At 46.8% G+C, this 19,785-nt stretch overlaps 1 protein-coding gene across 13 annotated transcripts in view; it reads left to right on the forward strand.

Annotated features, from left to right (window-relative positions):
* Ppp2r5c (protein phosphatase 2, regulatory subunit B', gamma) overlaps nt 1–19,785 on the forward strand; it is a 135,453-nt gene that overhangs the window by 75,099 nt on the left and 40,569 nt on the right. For all 13 annotated transcript variants that reach the window (XM_087554788.1, XM_087554791.1, XM_087554792.1 and 10 more), the window contains 1 exon segment: nt 5,186–5,385. In XM_087554788.1, the coding sequence (XP_087410914.1) occupies nt 5,186–5,385 (200 nt within the window).

Raw genomic sequence — 19,785 nt, forward strand, 5'->3', positions numbered from 1 at the left:
AGTAGTTTGTTCCTCTGTATCGGGATACTCCATATAGATAGGAAACTCACACAGTTCTCCAACCTGTGTGGTGCAAGTAAAGGTTCATAACAGTCCGCCCGTGAAGGAAGACAAGATGGAGGATTCTTAACAACAGTGGTGGTACAGTGAAGGGCAGTGCTCGCAGAAGATAGCCCTAGCTATACAGATACCAGGACCCATGTAGCCCAGGCTGGCCTCAGACTGTTCTCCTGCCTCTGCCTCCTTGATGCTGAGATTGCAGGCGTGTACTACCTTACTAGTTAGACGTAGTCATTAAAAAGATTCATGGGTTGTTCTTTTAAAAAACATATAGAAAGCTAGAGAGGCAGACTAGTTAAGACCACTTGTTCTTGAGAGGACCTGGATTCAGTTAATACCACGCAGTGACCGTTGGGCCAGCCCTGACAGGGTCAAGGACTGAGGTGAGACACAGCACTGGACAAAGGACAAAGGCTAATGACCTCTGGCCTTTAACTCTCTCTTACTGTTTTCTGGGGGCCACAAGCTGATGGCTTCTGGCAATTTCACAAAGACCTGGAGGCAGGCAGGCAGGCAGGCAGGCAGGCAGGCAGGCACACACACACACACACACACACACACACACACACACACACACACTCACACTCACACTCACACTCAAACACTCGCTCCCTCTCTCTATCTCCATCTCTATCTCTATTTCTATCTCTCTTACTTGGTGGATGGAGCAGAGCCCAAAGAGCCACACTTTATTTTTTCTTTCAGCCTTTTTATACCTTCTCAGACAAAAGTTCTTTATAAAGTTACCTCACAGATGAAATGTTACACAGAAGGGGAGTCGCAGAAGGATGTAGATACTGAGTTCAAGGCAGCGTTTCATTCTGTAAGCTCATTATAAGTTCAGAGCAACAGTTTCACATGACCTGGCTTTACCATAATGCACACCTGTGGCCTCCTCCTTGAACCTGACCTAGAATGAGTGTTTTTTCTTGTTCACAAATATGTCCCAAGCCTCTTTCTTTTCTTATTCTTAATTCTAACTTTATTACATCTTTCTAGCAAAACAACTAAACCATGTCCTTAAAACTTTCTTCCTAAAATTATATGAATCAAATCAGGAATTCTATAAGTCATTAATTCATCTGAACAGCATAAATCAACATCTTCATGTTGATCTGTAGGAAATTTGCCCAAAAGCATAGGCTATCTCTGAGGAAGTAATCTCACAAACCAGGCTGTAGGCAGTGAGGGTCCCCTGGCGTCCACTCACACTAAGCCACACATGTGAGGAGTGTGGCAGTCACAAACATGAGAAAACACAGCAGTAGCAAGAAGCAATCAGTCCTGGGTGAAGTCTCTGAGACTGTGCCTCACCAGAGCTCCCCCATTGCAGCTCAGCAGGATGGTGGCCGTCTCCAGGAAGCTCACGTGCCCACTGTATCTCTTCCTGAGTGACATCCACCAGTGACCCAGTCTCTGGAACTCCGGTTCCAGAGAATTATTCATCTTCTTCTGCCCTCAGAGGATACCATACACAAGGCGAACAGACATACATGCAAGAAAAACACCTATACAACATAAAATAAAAATAAATCTTCAAAGAAAAAACCCACAAAGTACTAGGTGTGGTGGCACACATCCTTAATCCCAGCACTCAGGAGGCAAAGGCAGGAATCTGTGAGTTCATGACTAACCTGGTCTATATGGCAAGATCCCAGCCAACTGGAGTTAAATGGTGACACCATACCTGACCAGAGATCCTTTTAGCCAAAACTTGTCATGTAGAGGAATGGTGGCTTTGGTTTGTTGTGTGTTTTGTGTGTGTATGTGTGTGCATGCATGTCCTTGTGCATGTGTGGGTAATTTACCAATTAGGCTGGCTCCCTTCAGTTTTTTCAGAGTTCACAGAATGCTTCTTAGCACAGAGAGGCAATTGAGTCTCTTGGCTAATACGTCACACATCCCATGATTTGGGTTAAAAATCTGTACCTGGAATTGTTGGTCAGTTCTGTAATTGAAGCGTACATTGTAAGTTCATCTGTGCTATTGGCTGTTACATTAGTGACTACTCAGAACTCAACAGTCTGCAGTGTTCTTCACTGGCCCACAGTGGTCTTATTTTGTGGCCCAGAGTGGCCTGGAACCTATTCTGTAGCAGCAGTCTGACTTGCATGTGAAGTAATCTCCCTGCTTCACACACAGCACACAGTGGAGGTGTGTGCTCCAGCTGTCCTGATGGTCAGCAAGTGTGAGCGCTGGGCAGTGAAGACCGCAGGCTTCTGTGAGTCCTGAGTAGCCAACAGGGTTCTGAGGGTGAGCCCCAGCTCCCTTGTTTCTGAGGCCCAGGGCTGGTGTCTTTGTTCCGTTCCTTCTCCACAGACACTGTATGAGTGTGTCTGTAGGCTTCACGCCTTAGCGTCATCAAGGACTCAGCCCAAAGCAAGTGTGGATCGCTTCACATTCATAGGCAATTGATGAAAGCAAGGCGTGCTGAAGTTACTAATGCACAAGGTGTTTGAGAGCAGCGCGTCTGGGCAGCATGAAGCATGGGCCTCTGGCCTCTCTAGCCTCTTGTGCTGTCCTATCAGCACAGCAGAACAGGGGAATTAAAACAGCACACTGATCAAGAAGCCCTACGTTAACTCATATTGTTAAGACGTGCAGATGTCTGACAGGAAGTACATTACTTTAGCTTTGCAACCCTATATTTCATTGCTATTTTTTTAATAAAGATTTTTTAGATTACTTTGTTATTTTATGTGTTTGGGTGCTTTGCCTGCATAGTATACACGCACCACATGCATGCCTTGTGTCCTCCAGAGGTCAGAAGCTACCATATGTATGCTGGGAGTCTTATTCAAGAGCAACAAGTACCTACAACCACTGAGCTAAACCTCCAACCCCTATTTTAATTATATTTTTAAGACACGGCTCATTGTGTAGCCCTCACTGCTCAGAACTTACTATGTAGCCCAAGCTAGAACTAGAACTCAAGGATCTACCTGCCCCTGCCCTCCAAGTGCTGGGATGAAAGGCATGTGCCACCACTGCCCAGCTAAACTGTGGGCTTCTTGGTTCTCTGTACTGCTAAGAAAATAAACAAAGCACAGCCAGAGTCTGGATAGTCAGGTTGTGTCAACTATAAGCTTAGTTAAGGCATCCTGGCAATGTGGAATGTGAATAAATATTCCCGAGGGTCAGAGGCTAGGAGGAGGATATAACTCAGGAAACACACCCTTTCCACAGAAAGCGTTGGGTTGAGATGGACACGGGCTCTGTGTGTTGTGATGGTATGATACGGTGGTGGCTCTCTTGTCCCAGCCTCCTCACCCTGCTTCAGTGTTTGCTGTCTCTGTGTGACCATGGAATTCATGTACCAGTGCCTGTTCTCTCTAAGCTTAGCCACTAGGGATTCAGATAAGTAAAAGCTGTCATCAGAAGGCACCTGCCCTCCTGGCATCATGGGAAGTGGAGATGCTTAGCAAACTAGCTGCCTGTTTACTGTAGGTGCTGGATGACTGGCTCAGCCAGGAAGTAAGGAAGGGCCTTGTAGAGCAGCGGATCAGAAAGCTGGCAGTGGGAGCTCCAAGGAAGGCCATGAGCTGAAGGGAGCAGAGCAGCACCTAGTCAGGGATGCCTGCTGGGGAGGCTCATTTGGGAAGGTGCTCTCAGGACGACTCAACGCTCACCAGAAGAATAATTCATGCAAGTTCACATTTGAAATTAAACCAGAGGGGTTTAAAAAGAAAAAAGTTAATGTTTTTATGGATCATTTTAAAAAGGTAATGAATTACAGGCTGACACCTGTGTGCTCTGCACTTGAGAAACAAAGGCAGAAGGGCCACTGCAATTTTGAGGTTAGCCTGATCTACATCGAGTTCTTTCTTTTTTTTTTTTTTTTTTTTTCGGAGCTGGGGACCGAACCCAGGGCCTTGCGCTTGCTAGGCAAGCACTCTACCACTGAGCTAAATCCCCAACTCCCTACATCGAGTTCTAAGCCAGCCATGGCTATATACCAAGAACCTGCCTTAACCCAAGGCTATAGGAAGATGTAGACTCAAAAGAGGACCTTAGAGAGCATTGTGGACATCTTACCAGAATTTAACAAGTGAGTTAAGGGGTCAATCCGCATGTGACTCTGAAACAGATGAGTTGCAGGCATATTTTATCCTACAGTAATCCAGTGGTCTCCTGCACTTAAGTGATGGCTTGGCTCTCGAATAGTCTCATAGTTCCGTTTGCTAACAGGGAAATGCTGACTCGCAGAGGTGCACACGTGACCTAAGATACATGTCCTGCCTTTGATGTGCTCCATGCCTGATGCACTCCACCATCACCACCTCTGGTCTCTTCTTCAGCCCAGAGAAGCCATCAGCCTCACTCTGGTGGTTAAAGTTTTCTAAACTTCTCAGGGCTGTCCTGTGGAACTGAGTCCAGTTCAGCTTCATCGCCTGACAGTGTTTCTGCATCTCTGTTGTCTTATTAAAAATGAAGTGAAAGGGGTCAGTGTCTCAGTAAGTGCTCCCTGAAGAAGTTCCTGTTACGATCGCAGCAACTGCATCTCTGCCATCGTACGCATATCGACCAGAGAGAGGGATGGAGGGGACTTGGAGAGAAATCAAGGCTGCCCTTACTGCAGGTCTCTGGGCAGATGCAGTTGCTGTGCTTGGGCAGCCAGAAGTCTCTCCCCATTCCATACCTGCCTCTGCCGTCACCGTCGCCCAGACCTGGTCTCCCTGTCTGCTGCTCTCTTTCCCCTTTCCCAGCCTGGGGCCTGGCATGTGAGTGTCGCTGCCCAGAAATTATCTGTCCTTGAGCGCCTTCAGAAGGGTTGGTTGTGACTGGTGCTGTCAATCATGCCACGCCTGTGATGTCGACAGCCATGGGGCACACACGCCCTCTGCACTGTTGAGCGGGTATTTAACACTTTCACCTCACCAGTCCCTTTCCTTGCACTCTTCTTAATCCACAATAAAATGGGAGGCTAAGAGTGTCTCTCCTGGGGTTGGGGATTTAGCTCAGTGGTAGAGCGCTTGCCTAGGAAGCGCAAGGCCCTGGGTTCGGTCCCCAGCTCCGAAAAAAGAAAAAGAACCAAAAAAAAAAAAAAAAAAAAAAAAAGAGTGTCTCTCCTGGCTCTGTGGGTTAAGCATCATCGTGACTGACAGCCCTCGCTCTCCCCTTTCAGATGTTCCTCCTGCAGATCAAGAGAAGCTTTTTATCCAGAAGCTACGTCAGTGTTGTGTCCTCTTTGACTTTGTTTCTGACCCACTGAGTGACCTGAAGTGGAAGGAGGTAAAGCGAGCTGCACTCAGTGAGATGGTGGAATATATCACACACAACCGGAACGTAATCACGGAGCCCATTTACCCCGAGGCCGTCCACATGGTGAGTGAGCTGCGGGAGGGCGCCCTTCCCCTCCCCCAAGACGGGACGGCTGGCTTTGTGTCTGCTACGTTGTTGTCTCTCATTCTTTGCCTTGACTTCTTAAGCAATGCAGCCTTACTGTAGGTCCCCTCGTGTAACTCAGAAGTAAGTGTCCTGCCCACCGTGTGCCCTCAGCAAAGAGCAGATGCCCAGGCCAGTGCCCAGGGCAGTGACACCCGCCCGGGGTAGCGGCAGCCTTTGCTCCCTCCTTAACTCCAGCTCAAAAGCTGTGGAAGTCCGCCCCATCCAGAACTGTAAGGAACTGTCCTGTCTTCACAGCTTTCAGTTTGTTCTTGGCCTTCATAGTCAGTCCTCCTGGAACTTCCTCAGTGGCTTCCATCAGGAGTATAGCTTCATTTTCTTCTGCTTATCAAGTCTGTTCTTACATCAGATACTAAGATCCATCCCCTCCACTCATTAGGATGAATATGTTGAACCTGACTTCCTTTTAGAACGGAACCTCTCTCTTAGTACCTATTAAATTTGTTAATAGGTCAGTTGTACTATGGAATTTTCCTGTTTCGAAGCAGTCTTGGCAACCAGTATTGCCTAATTTATAGGAAGAACCTGCCTTGTTTGCATCAAATGCCTACCCTTCAGCCAAGTGCGCTCTAGACTGCTTGACTGGGTTTCTCTTGTCTTTCCTGGAGCACCTGGGATGCTCTAGAGACTTCTTCCATGGGTTGGGCATTGCTCCTACTCCTGTTCCCGAGCCAGAGTCTCTGTCTCTGTTGCGACTTTGTCCCCTCTCCTGCACATCATGCACTCCCTGAGCAGGTGGGCAGGTGGCTCCCAGAAGAATTTGACACAGTTTTCTGACTTTTCACGGTGGACTGGGCACTTTTAGGGGAGAAAGAACAGATTCTGACGAAGGTGAGACAGGTACTTGGTTGGCATGAAAATTGCATGATTCAGACGATGCTGACCCTCAGGGGAAAGCAGGCTGGGGCTGCAGGGCTGAGGGGGTGACTTCTGCTCCTGTCCATGTGCACGAGAGATCAGAGAGTAGAGTCACAGACTATCAAGCTGTCAGATGTCGTGTGTATGTGTGTGTCTGTGCGTGTCTGTCTGTGTGTGTGTGTGTGTGTGTGTGTGTGTCTGCGCGTGTGTCTGTCTGTGTGTGTCTTGTGTATGTGTGTCTGTCTGTGTCTGTGTCCGCGTCTGTGTGTATGCACATGTGTATCTGCCCTGACCTCCTGTTTGTCTGGTGATCTCTGAGGAGAATAGGAGCAAGCAGAGATTGGGTTCTTGTATGAACTGATAGTATGTTCATTACTTCCCCTGACACTGGGGAAGGTAACAGTGGCTGGTAGTCTGTCCACGGTATGACTTGTGCTCATCTTGGTGAATCAAGAATCAAGAGAGCTCATTCAGCCTGTGCCCTTCCCAGGCCCACTTCCAGTGACCCATTTGTATCATCCTCACCTCCCACTTCAGAGCTCCCACTCCTTCCTGAGGAACTGGTGTTCAAACACATGACCACGGGGGACAGGTCAAGCCCAGAGTAACAGCAGCAACAATGAAAAGTGTGGTGAAGGCTGGGTGGGGCGGGAAGGCTCGGGGTGGGGTGGCAGTGTCGTGGCTGTCTGTAGTGTGGCACAGCAAGCACATGAGGGGTTCAGGGTCCTACCACAGCCTCCATCCCGGTGAGGCCTGCTTTGGGCCCATTCTGATGAGAGCTCAGCAGCCTCCAGCCCCAGCCAGTGGCCATGTTCACAGCACTTTGTCCATGTCTGATGGCCACCTGCTACTGTTTCTTGTGTCTGGAGTAGATGTCATCTTGTTCCCAGTGACTTTAGAGACATTAATGTCTGCTAACTGAAGCGTTCACAGCAGTGTAGCTGCGTGAGCACCACCTGTCTGCCGAGGATGCTGTGTGGCTCCTTAACGGCTGTTTACGTCGTCATGTCCTAAAGTTCACCTTACCTAAGGAATGACTCATACTTCATGACAAGCATTTCCAGAGAGGGTGCTTCAGTCTAAGCCGTGTCATAGCCTACACTTCTCCTTCTCTGGACAAATAATCTTATCATAATAGTCTGTTATATAGATACACTCTTTTTTGATATTCTTTTAAAATTTTATTTTTATTTTTATGTATATGGATGTTTTGCCTGCATGTATGTCTGGGTACCATATATGTGACATATCTTCAAAGACCAGAAGAGGATGTCACATTCTCTGGGTCTAGAATGACCGATGGTGGTTATTGGCCATGTGGGTGCTGGGAATCAACCCTGAGTCTCCTGGAAAAGCAGCCAGTACTCTTAACCACTGAGTCCCCTTTGCCCAGCCATTCGTAATCTGGTGAGGGTTAAGGTTATTTCTGGCCTTTTGGTTTGATGCAGTTTTGAGACAAGGTTGCAGTAGATAGGCCTGGCTGCCCTGGAACTCTCTATGTAGACCAGGCTGGCCCAGAATTCACAGAGATCTACCTACCCGCTCCTGGGGTTGCAGGCGTGTACTGCCACACCAACTTGGATTTGGGTCTGCTAAGGCTGCTGTGGAGCAGCACTGGCACAGAGCAGCTCTCTGGAGTGTGACCTAGCAGCAGAGTGCTGTGAGCCTCACAGATGAGAACTGTCAGGCTGTTTCAGAATGGCTGCACTAGCTCATACTCCTGACTGGTGAAGTCTCCACACCCCCACAACCTTGTTGCCTATTTCTTTGGTTCCATTGTCCCGAGTGAGACCTAGTAACTCACTGTGGCACTGACTTGTGTTTATCTGGGCGTCTTTCCATTTGTGCCCTGTTCCATATCCCACTACGAACCAGAGCCTTACAGACTGGCCAGTGTGCTCCTACCCGCACGCCCACAGAGAGAAACAGAACCCCAGGCTGACTGGAATAGTAGAATAGGTCATTGGGGTTGCATCGAGACCTTCTAATGTTGTCAGATGAGCTATGGAAGACGGCTGTGGCCATTGCTTCGTGCCCAGGGGCCTTAAGCTGTTGCTCCAGAGAAGGTGTGCAGTGGAGTGGTACAGAATTTGCCATTGTTTGCATGGAAACTGTCTTCACCTAAAAATCTAATGTTTAAAAAAACCCTGATTCGGACTTCAGTATTTAGCAGGCATTTTTCTTTTTGAGAGAGAGGGGGGGGGGGATGAGATTATACTTTCCAGGAAACAGCTGATAGTATTTGTTGTGAACATGGGAACTTGCAAGATTTGGGCTCAGCAGCATGGGGTAAGGTAAATCGTCAAGATCTGCAAAACCGCAAACGTATTTTCCAGAGTCGCTCACAGGGAATGATGTATCCATGCTGAGTGTGTGGCCCACCTGGGTTTGACTGTCCCCGCACATGTCACCTGTAATAATGTTCAGGTCTCCAGAAGAGTAAAACTGATATAAAAATGAATGGATGTATACATAGAAAGGAGATTTATTAGAATGGCTCACAGGCTGTGGTCCAGCCCGTCTAGTGCTGGCTGTTTACCAATGGAAGGTCCAAGAATGCAGTAGCTGTTGAGGCCATAAGGGTGGATGACTTGGCTGGTCTTTGGTATATGCTGGCATTCCAGAGAAGTAGGCTCCAGTGCCTGTGAAGGAATGGACTTCACCACTGACACTGAGAGCAGGCAGGCACAGAGAGCAAGCTTCCTTTTCCCTGTCCTTATACAGGCTGCCATCAAAACGTGTGGCCCAGATTAAAGGTGGATCTTCCCACCTCAAAAGATCTAGAGTAGAGGTGTATCTTCTCTCCTCATAAGATCCAGATTTAAATTGGGTCTTTCCACTACAAATCATTTAATTAAGATAAATATTCCCACAAGTGTCGCTAGCTGCTTAAATTTCAGTTAGTTCCATGTTTCAGCATGCCCACCTCTGTGCTTTGGGTTACAGTTTTAAAGATGTTCTTCTCCAAGTTTCTGCCTTGACCATACAGGATGTAGGAAAGGTAGGTCAGGCACATATGCCCAGTTCAGCTTCCCTGTCACTGCGTTCCCTTAGCCTCCAGAGAAGAAACCTCAGGCATGCTCTCCCCCATCCATGTTAATACCTAAACCTCAGGCATGCCCTGCCCCCATGTTAACACCTGATGGAGCCATGCCGTGTGCTAGTACGTGGACCCTCGAGTCTCACTAAAGTGTGCAGAGGCCAGAAATGCTTAGCAACTGCGTGTCCATCAACATCCACATTTTTAAGATTTAAGATAAAAAGAGCATGATTTAAACAGTTTTGTGGTGTATATGGATATAATTCCTCCTTTTTTATTTTATGAAGATATTGTTTTAAAGTTCCATGGGCCCATTCCACAATACCTTGTCCTTGAGGATTATAAGGAGTCCCAGTAATGTGGTAATAATAGATTGTCGACAGAACGTCTCAAACGCCTGACCGCAGTGGCCAGTTTCATTATCTGCTTTAATCTGATGTGGACCAGCCAGCGTAGAGAACAAGGTAGGCAGTAAGCAGTTACAATCTAAGTTGCCTCCCCTGTTCAAGCAGTTACAACAAGAAAGCCTAAGAAATGGGGTTGGGGATTTGGCTCAGTAGTAGAGCGCTTGCCTAGGAAGCGCAAGACCCTGGGTTCGGTCCCCAGCTCCGAAAAAAAGAACAAAAAAAAAAAAAAAAGAAAAGAAAGAAAGCCTAAGAAGGTGTCAATAGTTACATGTACACTTGTTAAGTTTCCAAAGTCAGAAATATGAGTAACATCCATTTGCCATAACTGATCAGGCGTGAGTCCTTGAGGATAAACACCATTATGTGGGAAAGGAAGAAATGGAGGACAAGTCTTTACAATTTGACGTGCACATTGTCTAGAAACACCAAATTGTTGTTCCGAGCTGTTACTCTTGTGACGATGTAAAGAATGAGATTGTTTGGCCGATTGTTCTCTGTATGGCCGATAATCTGCCTCGCACACAATCTGTGTGGCCTCACTCAGGGGTCTGGGCAATCTAGCATGAGCTCTTAAATGTCCAGTAAAGTAAGGAACAGTACATTCTCTTAAATTGAGTCGTATTTGCATAAATAATTGCAAAATTTGAGAATTAGCAGTATCTAAAAAAAGGAACAGCTTCAAGCAATTGCAAGCCATGAGCTTATATTGGCTATCAGTATTCAAATTAAAAGCTTAGGGGTTGGGGATTTAGCTCAGTGGTAGAGCGCTTGCCTAGCAAGCGCAAGGCCCTGGGTTCGGTCCCCAGCTCCGAAAAAAAGAAAAAAGAAAAAAAAAAAGCTTGATTTTCAACATTTCAAAAACAGTGGCTTCAGCACATAATTAGATTATTTTGCTGAAGTGGGTGGGGGACTTGAGAATGAACATGTAATCCAGTTGCATATGCTGCCTTCCCATTAGATGAGCCGTCTGTAAATACAGTAAGCACATTCTCTATCGGCTGCATGTGTAAATTTACAGGAAATACAAAAGCATGCATAGAGGCAAATTGTAACAACTTATCTTTTGGATAATGATTATCAATTTTGCCTCAAAAGTTTGCACATGCAGCAGGCCAAACATCAGTATTCTGCAATAACCAATTTAATTGCTGTTTGGAATAAGGAATATTTCATCAGGTTCTTTCCCAAAATACTTTTTGATTCTATCCTACAATTCTGTATTAACACAATAACAGCTTCATAATAGGGTGTTCAAACTTTACTTGGAGATAAAGAAAGATGAGTCCACATTAATTGTCCCTTTTGCCAAAGAACTGCTGTGGGTACATGAAAGGTAGCAAGAACACAAACAGCCAATAATTGAGCTACATAATGTATCTGTTGTTGACTAATAGCCTCCAGTACTTTCTGCAAAGCTCTTTGTCCCTCATCAGTTAATTGTTGAAGAGAACTAGGGTTTGTGTCCCCCTTGAGAATATCAAACAGAGGTTTAAGGTCTCCTGTGGTAAGCTTAAGGTGAGGTCTTAGCCAATTAATAGCTTTTGAAAATCATTAAAAGTAAATTATCTTTTCTTATTTGGATTTTCTGTGCCTTAATTTATTTAGGATATAACTGATGTCCCAAATATTGAAAAGGATATTGCCTTTGAATCTTTTCTGGAGCAGCAACTGATCCCCGAGATTTTAAAGCTCGTTGTATAAGAGCAAAGGCTTGTGGTAAACTCCTTCAGAGGGGTCAGCTAATAAAATACATTCATTATATATATATATATATATATATATATATATATTCATATATATTCATATAATGAGTAGATACACAGAAGGATGTGAAGTCCTAACTTCTGGTACTGAAGCAGCAACACATTTTTGACATAATGTAGGGTTATTAGCCCTTCCTTGAGTCAAAACTTTTCAGTGGTATTACTTCCTGGGTTCTTTAAGATTACAAGCAGGCACACTAAAAGCAAACCTTTTACAGTAATCAAGATGCAAGGAAGTACTATAAAAACAATCTTTAGGTCTATGACGAGTCTATACGTATTTTCTGGAATGGCGGCTGGGGTAGGTAAGCCAGGTCGCAGTGCTCCCGTAAATTCCACAGCTTCATTAACCTTCCGTAAAGCTTGTGACAGTCTCCGCTTGCCTGGTTTCTTTTCTTACAAATGTAGGCGAGTTCCAGGGAAATTAGAATCTTGCACCTATTATTGGATTTATGTTCCAATATATATATTTTTTTTCAATATATATTTTTTAACTATAATTTTTAAAAGTTTCTTTTGCAGTATCAGGGCATAACCATAATTTTGGGAGGCAAAACCAATTTTTAGCAGTGTAGACAATCCAGTCTCTAAAATCAATACCAAGTGCATTATTTTTGTGTTACAGTTTGGCTGCCCGTTCTTGTGTATAGATGCATGGCGGTGCAGCCTTTAATACCTCATTAAGAAACATTGTTTTAAATCCTCTCTTTTATAAGTATGGTTTCTAGATCAAGAATTACATAAACTATTATCCTGGTTTAGAATTATCCTTAGAAAACTGTTTCCCTGGGTTGGCTCAGGCCATGTGTTGTTGCCCTGACTGACTCCAACCCTGAGTCACCAGTTTGAAGCCAACTTTCTGTTACTAATGTTACAAATGTTACACCATACCCAATAACTTAGAAGCCAATAATCGATAACCAAGACATGCAGAACACATTTATATATTTAAGACCAGTCAGAAACAAACATGAAGTGGCTACACAGATTTACTTATTTAGACTAGACAGATAAAACTTTCTTACTTTTTCTAGCTGTAGTTTCAAGGGAGGAGCGCCCTGCCACCTGCTGAACCCTAACCATTTTTTCTTTTGAGTACGAAACACAGAGCACCAATCAAGCAACAAACACAACCACAGACAGACTGACAGACATGGACAGACTGGTGCACCAAGGACACACAATCAACAGAGAGGGAAGAGAACCAGATGTCCCAGCAAAGGGACCCAGGTCCAGGACTAGGCATTCCCCAGTGGGAGCTGGAGAGGAAGTAGGACGTCTTTTTGACTTGTCTTTGCTCCTCTTAGCATATCTCTAAGCACATGCACAAAAGCCTTCTCCATTACCCCCTCCCGTTTTTATAGGGCTCACTCACCCAATGCTGGCACAAATTATCTGTTTTCCTTTGCACGCACTTCCTTTTTCACCACGTCCTTCGCTGAACCCCTTATCCTCAAGCCTCAACATTGAGGGCGCCACCTGACCACGCCTGCTCAAGTCAGTCAACAGGATCTTGAGGGAGGGAGTGAGAATTAAAGAAAGAAAAAACAATTAGACAACATTATAACATGACTCCAGCAAGGCTGAAGTGAGTTTATTTTTTCCCAGTCTGCTTTTATACCATTCTAAGTACATTCAAAGAATGGGGTCAGTTCTTAGTCAAGGACAAACAAGGCAATAAACAAAGGTCCTGTGGTCACTGTATTCTGGGACTTATCAAGATGATCGAGATACAAGGGGCTGGAGAGATGGCTCAGCCGTTAAAGGCTAGGCTCACAACCAAAAATATAAGAGATACAAGGAGTGCATTCCTCAACTGTATTTTTCTTGAGCTTATTTCCTTGTCTTAGCCCAATGTCAGATGTCTTTGCCAGTTTCCTTGAAGCATCCCCAAGAGCTCTCCACACCAGGTTCCCTGTACCCCTAAGGATGCCTACTGCACTCAGTGTTCACAGCCATTCAGGTTGCTTGTTGGTGTATCTGTCACAGGGTTAGCAGAAACTGTGACTTCCTTTCTGGGCTCAGGCCTGGGTCACAGTGATATGGCTGAATGCACTGAGGTCGGGGTTGTTGGTAAGCAGGGATCTGCCATGGTCCCTTCTTTTTTTTGTTGTTGTTCTTTTTTTCGGAGCTGGGGATCGAACCCAGGGCCTTGCGCTTCCTAGGCAAGCGCTCTACCACTGAGCTAAATCCCCAACCCCTGCCATGGTCCCTTCTTACAGAGACAAGGAGAGAAGACTGAGACCAGCCAGCATGCCAAGTGCACCTGCTCCTCCTGTGGGACGGCCAAGGTGAAAAGACAGGCCTGCATTTGGCACTGTGGCCCCTGCATAACAGTGGCGGCTGGAGACCTGGGCCTGCAGCATCGCCTCTGCTGTCCCAGTCAGGTCTGCTACCCAAAGACTGGAGGAGTCAAAGAAGCAGTCAGAAGCACTGCCATTTTAACCATCTGTACCCCAAATGACTTAATTTATGTAAAAATAGAGCAAAACTCTGCAGAGTGTGAATTCCCTAAGTGGAAAGATCCTGAATCACTGAATTTATGAGATGCTGCTCTCTCCAGAGCCTTGGGCATAGGGAGAAAAGGGTCTGACTGGGGTATGTTTGGATAGATGGCTGGCTCTGGGGCCCTTTGCACCACATGGAGCTCTGGGATTCCCCAGCCACCTGTGCTGGATCACGAACCAGAACACAGCTCAGTGCACTCACTGAATCAGGGAACACATTGTGTCCCTCTGAACTCCAGCACCCTGTTGCCTTAGAGCGCTTCCACTGAAAATGGTAATATGGTCTCAGCCTTCCCAGAGCCTGCCTGGACTGTGTGAGGAACAAGACCAGACATCAGTAGGCACGGTCCAAGCTGAGCCTCACCTCTGTCATTGTCAGATGAGCTGATCACCCAGAGGCAGGGACAGTGCTCCAAAAACCACAGGAGTGAAAAGAGACTTGGGTTTGAATGTGGCTAGAGTCCTGACCTTTGTCTGTGTGTGTGTGTGACTCTGTGTGTGTCTGTGTCTGTGTCTGTGTCTGTCTGTCTGTGTTGCCCCTTCACTCTGGCTGCCTGCTGAGAACATGTAAGAAGAGCTTTGACATGGTGGTGCTATGGGACAGGGCTGACTGGCAGATGCATGCTGGGGCATGTCCGAGAAGTAATGGAGTCAGCTGCTCGGCTGGGATGGCTGAGAGGAATGGGCAGGCGTGGGTGGTGTTAGGGTAGGAACAAGTGTGGTGTAGATTTGATCCGAGGTGTGGAGAGAGAGGCTACTGCCCAGGACTCTGACGTCACAGAGCATGGCAACTCCAGTTCTAGGTGCAGACGCCCAAGTCACTACTGCTCTGTGTGCTCAAAGGAGAGTTTGTCGGATGCCTGAGGATGGCCCAGACTTGCTCCACAGACTCTCAGGGACAACGCTTCTCTCCGCCCCATTTCCAGTTCAGTTCTCAGCTATTCTCTTAGACGCCTTTTATTCTGCTGGAGCTTCCACATGGGTTCTGGGAGTTGAACCCTGGTCCTTTGTAAGAACAACAAATGCTCTTAACCACTGAGCCGACCCTCAAGCCCGTGTTTCTAGTTTTCATTCCTAAACCTCAGTACCTTGAAGTTAGGTGTTGTCTGTGGCTTCAGTGGTTTGGTTTAGTGAGTGTTGCCTTTTGCAGTGGGCCATTAACCGGCAAGGCTGTTCCATGGAGTGTTGGTCAGATTAGGTGACTGAGATGTTAAAAACGCTGGTGTGAAGTGTCATTTTCTGTCTGTGACATGGAAATAAATCCATGAGGATAAAATCCAAAAGCAGACAGAAGTGAGTCATGAGACACAGCGAAGCGTCACTCATGCGGCAGAGGCCGAGCCGCTGGCTCCTTACTTAAGCAGGTTCTGAAATAACTCTAGAGGCTCACAGTCCCGACTCAGCTGTGCCTGCCTGCCTTTGGATAGCGTGGCCTTGGGACTTCCTCTTTGCTCTATAATTTCTATAGTTTCCATAATTCTAAATTATTTTCCAATGATTATGTGCCACACTTACTATCATCAAAAATCCACAGATTAAAGAAAAACAAACAACTAAAATCAAGCGATCTGTGTAGCTTTACGGTAGTGCTGCCCACGAAGTATCCCTGTTGGTTTCCAGGAAATTGAGCTCACCCCATTATTTTAGAGCTCACCCCATTAGTCACTGTTGAAGACTTGATTACACATTGGTTTACAGGTTTTTCTCAGGATGTACTGGAACCTGCAATGTTTTCCCCGCCCACATCCCAGGACGGGCACCTTGTGTGCGCTCCCCACTCCCCCCTCCCCCCCTCCGGTGATGGTTGATTTTGGACTTGTCCTTGCTCTGCCTGCTGCTTCAGTGTGGAAAGGGTGTTGAGCGGGTGCTGTGAGCGTGCAGTGATGAAGGAGGAGGTGTTCAGAATTAAGGAGAGGATAGGAAGTTTCCATATGCCTTACAGACCTGCTTAGTTATCGTGAGGGGTAAGTCACGTGACCCTCTGTTGGCTTTTGTTTGTTTGTTTGGGTGTTTGTTTGTTTGTTGGTTTGTTTGTTTTTTGCCAGCGTTTTACCATTGTTACAAAAACCTGGGTTCAGGGCCAGTGAGTAACAGTGACACACACTAACTGAAGTTACCTGCATTTTTTAAAGAGATCCACTCTTACCATTTTGAAATTTTCCCATTTTCCCTTGTTTGTTGGTTTTAAAAGTAAAAGAAATACACAGTTATTTTTATAACAAATGAAACCAATTTATAAAGAAAACTCAGCTCTTCCCTCTATTAACCGTTCTCCCTGCTCATTCCCAGCCAACTAATTCATCCAGGTTTCTTTGTTTCTACTGAGAAAACTGTTGAGAAAGAAGCCTTGGGGAGGATGGGCGAGCTCATTATCAGGTCGTAGGTGATGTTACAGGCGCGCTGAGGAGTGCGGCTAGTGGGTCAGATGTGTGGCGTTCGCTTGTTTGGTCTATCTCAGTAAAGCTAGATGTGTAAGCTCCAGAGTTGTTAGGTAGAACCTGGGTATGGTGGCTCACACTTGCAGTTCCTCAGGAGGCACAAACAGGAAGGTGGCAGCAAGTTTGAGGCCGGTCCACTCTGCATAGCAAATCTCAGGCCATCATGGTTGCTAGGTGTTTCTTTTGCTCATGGAGCAGAGCCAAGAGATTCTAAGGACCAGGGTGGGAGTGAGCCAGGAACTCTGGAGGAGCTTCTGGTCTGGAGAGTATCATTCTCACAGTCTGATAGTCACTAGTTTTTCTATATACCTGTGCTGAGTGGCCTTTGCCAGAATGTCTGGGAAGTGGGCTCGCCCCATGTGACTGTTGGAGCCTGGTTTCTGTTGCTAAGCAAGTGTTTGAGATTCATCCTGTTGGATGAGTCAGTCGCTCCCTACAACTGCTTGCTATGCTATTCATCGTACAAGCACCCAGCTTTCTTAGCCCTTACCCAGTTGATGCAGCTGGGTTGCTTCTGGCATTGGCCATAAACTGTCGTGTTTGTAGATGAGCTTTGGACTCAGGTGTGCCTGAACGTTGTGCACGTTGCAGTGGGTTCCGGGTCCAGCACGATAGCACCCAGAAAGCTGTCCGTTGTTTAGATGAAGTCAGCTCTGACTCACTCCTGTGATTGCTAAAGCTGTGGGGCCGTGGCTGAGGAACCCAGAAAGGTTTTCCTTGGGTTTTTGCTACAGCTTTCCCTTCTGATTCGGGTCTGTGGCTTGTTTGTCTGCAGGCTCTGTTAGCTGCTCTGTCATGGGAGAGCTGCCAATCTCCGTAGATGCTTTCCATGGCAGTTGTCTATCAGTTGACTGTATTAGTCTGCTCTGCACTCCACTGTGCTCCGCCATCGGTCTCCCGGACTCTGCTCTCTGACACTGCTGTCTGTTGGATCCCAGGGTCATGGTAGGCATCTGGGGCTATCCAGCCTCACTGGTGCCATTTCTTTGCTTTCTGCTCTGCCTCTCTTTCCTGCCTGTCGCCTCTCTTTCTGTCCTCAGGCTCCCCGGTCTCTCCCCGGTGTCTCATCCACTAATTCCACCCAGAGTTCTTGTCTCACGCTTTGGCCATCATCCCTAGTAGTTGGATTTGCGTCTTTTGTTTATAGCTTCTTTGTCTGTGCCTCACTTTTTGTCTGCTGATACCCACATCAGTCAGGTCATTCAAGATGAATGGTGGCCTATTCTGTCTCTGTAAAATACATTTCCCTGTTTTCCACCTATCTGTGAAACTGTGTGCTTGTCCTGTTGAGTCCTGTATATTTAGGTTTCTCCTTTAAATGTTTTTGAGACATTCTTGGAGATGCAATTAAGAAATATGGAGATTGTTTGAGCCCCTTGGTTCTTGTTTTTAAGCATTAAACAGGGCCTGAGCTATACTAGCCTAGAGCTGACAACTCTCCATTGCCAAGACAAGGCCCAGCTGACACTGAATCCAAGATGTCATTGGTTGGGAGTTTTCCTGGTCTGCTTGATGAAGTAGCCACCCTCCCCAGCCTCCCCTAGTACAGTTATCTCTCAGTGTCCGGGGGACTCACATATCTGAGGATGCTCAAGACCTTTATATGAGGGCTGTCGTGTCTGCATACCTAGCGGTACCATAGCTAGTACCACAGAACTAGCAAACTGTACCAGGTCCTCGCTAATCCTCCTGTGTGTTTTCATGGCTTCTGATAGTCAGGACCTTTTCCAGTTGCAGAACTTCCTCCTCTGTGGGGCTGACTCTGCCTTACGAGTTCACACTGCCCCTGCCCCTGCCCCTGCCCCTGCCCCTGCCCCTGCCCCTGCCCCTGCCCCTGCCCCTGCCCCTGCCCCTGCTGACGGCTCCTCCTGGCTCTCTCCCCACACTCTGCAGCCTGGCAGCGCCATGGTGCTCATCACAGGGCTCCTGCATCTCTTCCCTCTCCTGGGATCGGAAGTATGTGGTGCCGAGCATCTTTACCTACTCCCTGTGGTCTGATCGGGACAGTAGAATAAGCCCCATTCCTGTGACACTTAGCTACGTCCCCATCTGAGCCAGAATGAGCACTGGGTGGTAAGGTTAGAGGTAGCTGCATAAGTGATGGTCCCGTGCCCTTTCTCACTTCCGTACGTTGTGTAGGAGGCAGAATGTATTGATTGGATATTCTGGAGCCTTCCTTACTCCTTCATGTTTTATCCCAATAAAAACATCAGTCTGATATGGAGACAAAGTTTGGAGCAGAGACTGAAGGAACGGCCATTCAGAGCCTGCCCCACCTGGGTACACAGCCCATATACATACAGCCACCAAACCTAGACAATACTGATGAAGCCAGGAAGTGCATGCTGACGGGAGCCTGATAGAGCTGTCTACTGAGAAGCTCTGCCAGAGCATGACAAATACAGAGGCGAATGCTAGCAGCAAACCATTGAACTGAGATCGGGGTCCTCGTTGGAGGAATTAGAGAAAGGATTGAAGGAACTGAGGGGCTTGCAACACCATAAGAACAACAATGCCAACCAGCCAGAGCTCCTAGGGACTAAACCACTACCCAAAGACTGCACTTGGACTGACCCATGGCTCCAACTGCTTATGTAGCAGAGGATATCCTTGTTGGGGCACCAATGGGAGGAGAAGCCCTTGGTCCTGCCAAGGCTGGACCCCTTCTCCACAGTGTAGGGGATTGTTGGGGAAGGGAGGGAGGGTGGTTGGGGAGGGGGAACACCTCCCCTTCTTATCCCATACCCCTCCCCTTCTTATGGGATAGGGGGCTTATGTCCAGGAAACGGGGGAAAGGAAATAACATTTGAAATGTAAATAAAAAATATCCAATAAAAAAACATCCGTCTGTGCTAAACATAGCAAATGTGTTAGATACTGATGGTGGGATCTGGTGGCTGCACTAGACCACACTTCCAGCTTCACGGTGAAATCCACCAGCATAAAACATTTTGGAATACAGCATCCAGAATCTACATAAAACTGTTGGCCATGGTAAATAATTTAAGATACATTTCTTGATCCACCTTTGTTCCGTTTTGCTCTCTTACAGTACTGGGAATTAATCTAGAGCCTGTGGTTTGGTTTTCTGTTCTGTTTTGTTTGAAACAGAGTCTCCTATAGCCCAGGCTGGCTACATTACTAAGAATGGCCCTGAATTTATAGTCCAGGCTGGCTACATAGCCAAGAATGGCCCTGAATTTATGACACTCCTGCCTCCACCTTCCCCGTGCTAGGTTTCAAGTGTGCTGTGTTTTATGATGTGCTGGGGAGGAGCCCGTGCCTTCACACCTGCCAAGTAAGCGC

The sequence above is a fragment of the Rattus norvegicus genome, chromosome 6 (genome assembly GCF_021556685.1).
Source record: "Rattus norvegicus strain SHRSP/BbbUtx chromosome 6, alternate assembly SHRSP_T2T, whole genome shotgun sequence".
NCBI classification, from domain to species: Eukaryota; Metazoa; Chordata; class Mammalia; order Rodentia; family Muridae; genus Rattus; species Rattus norvegicus.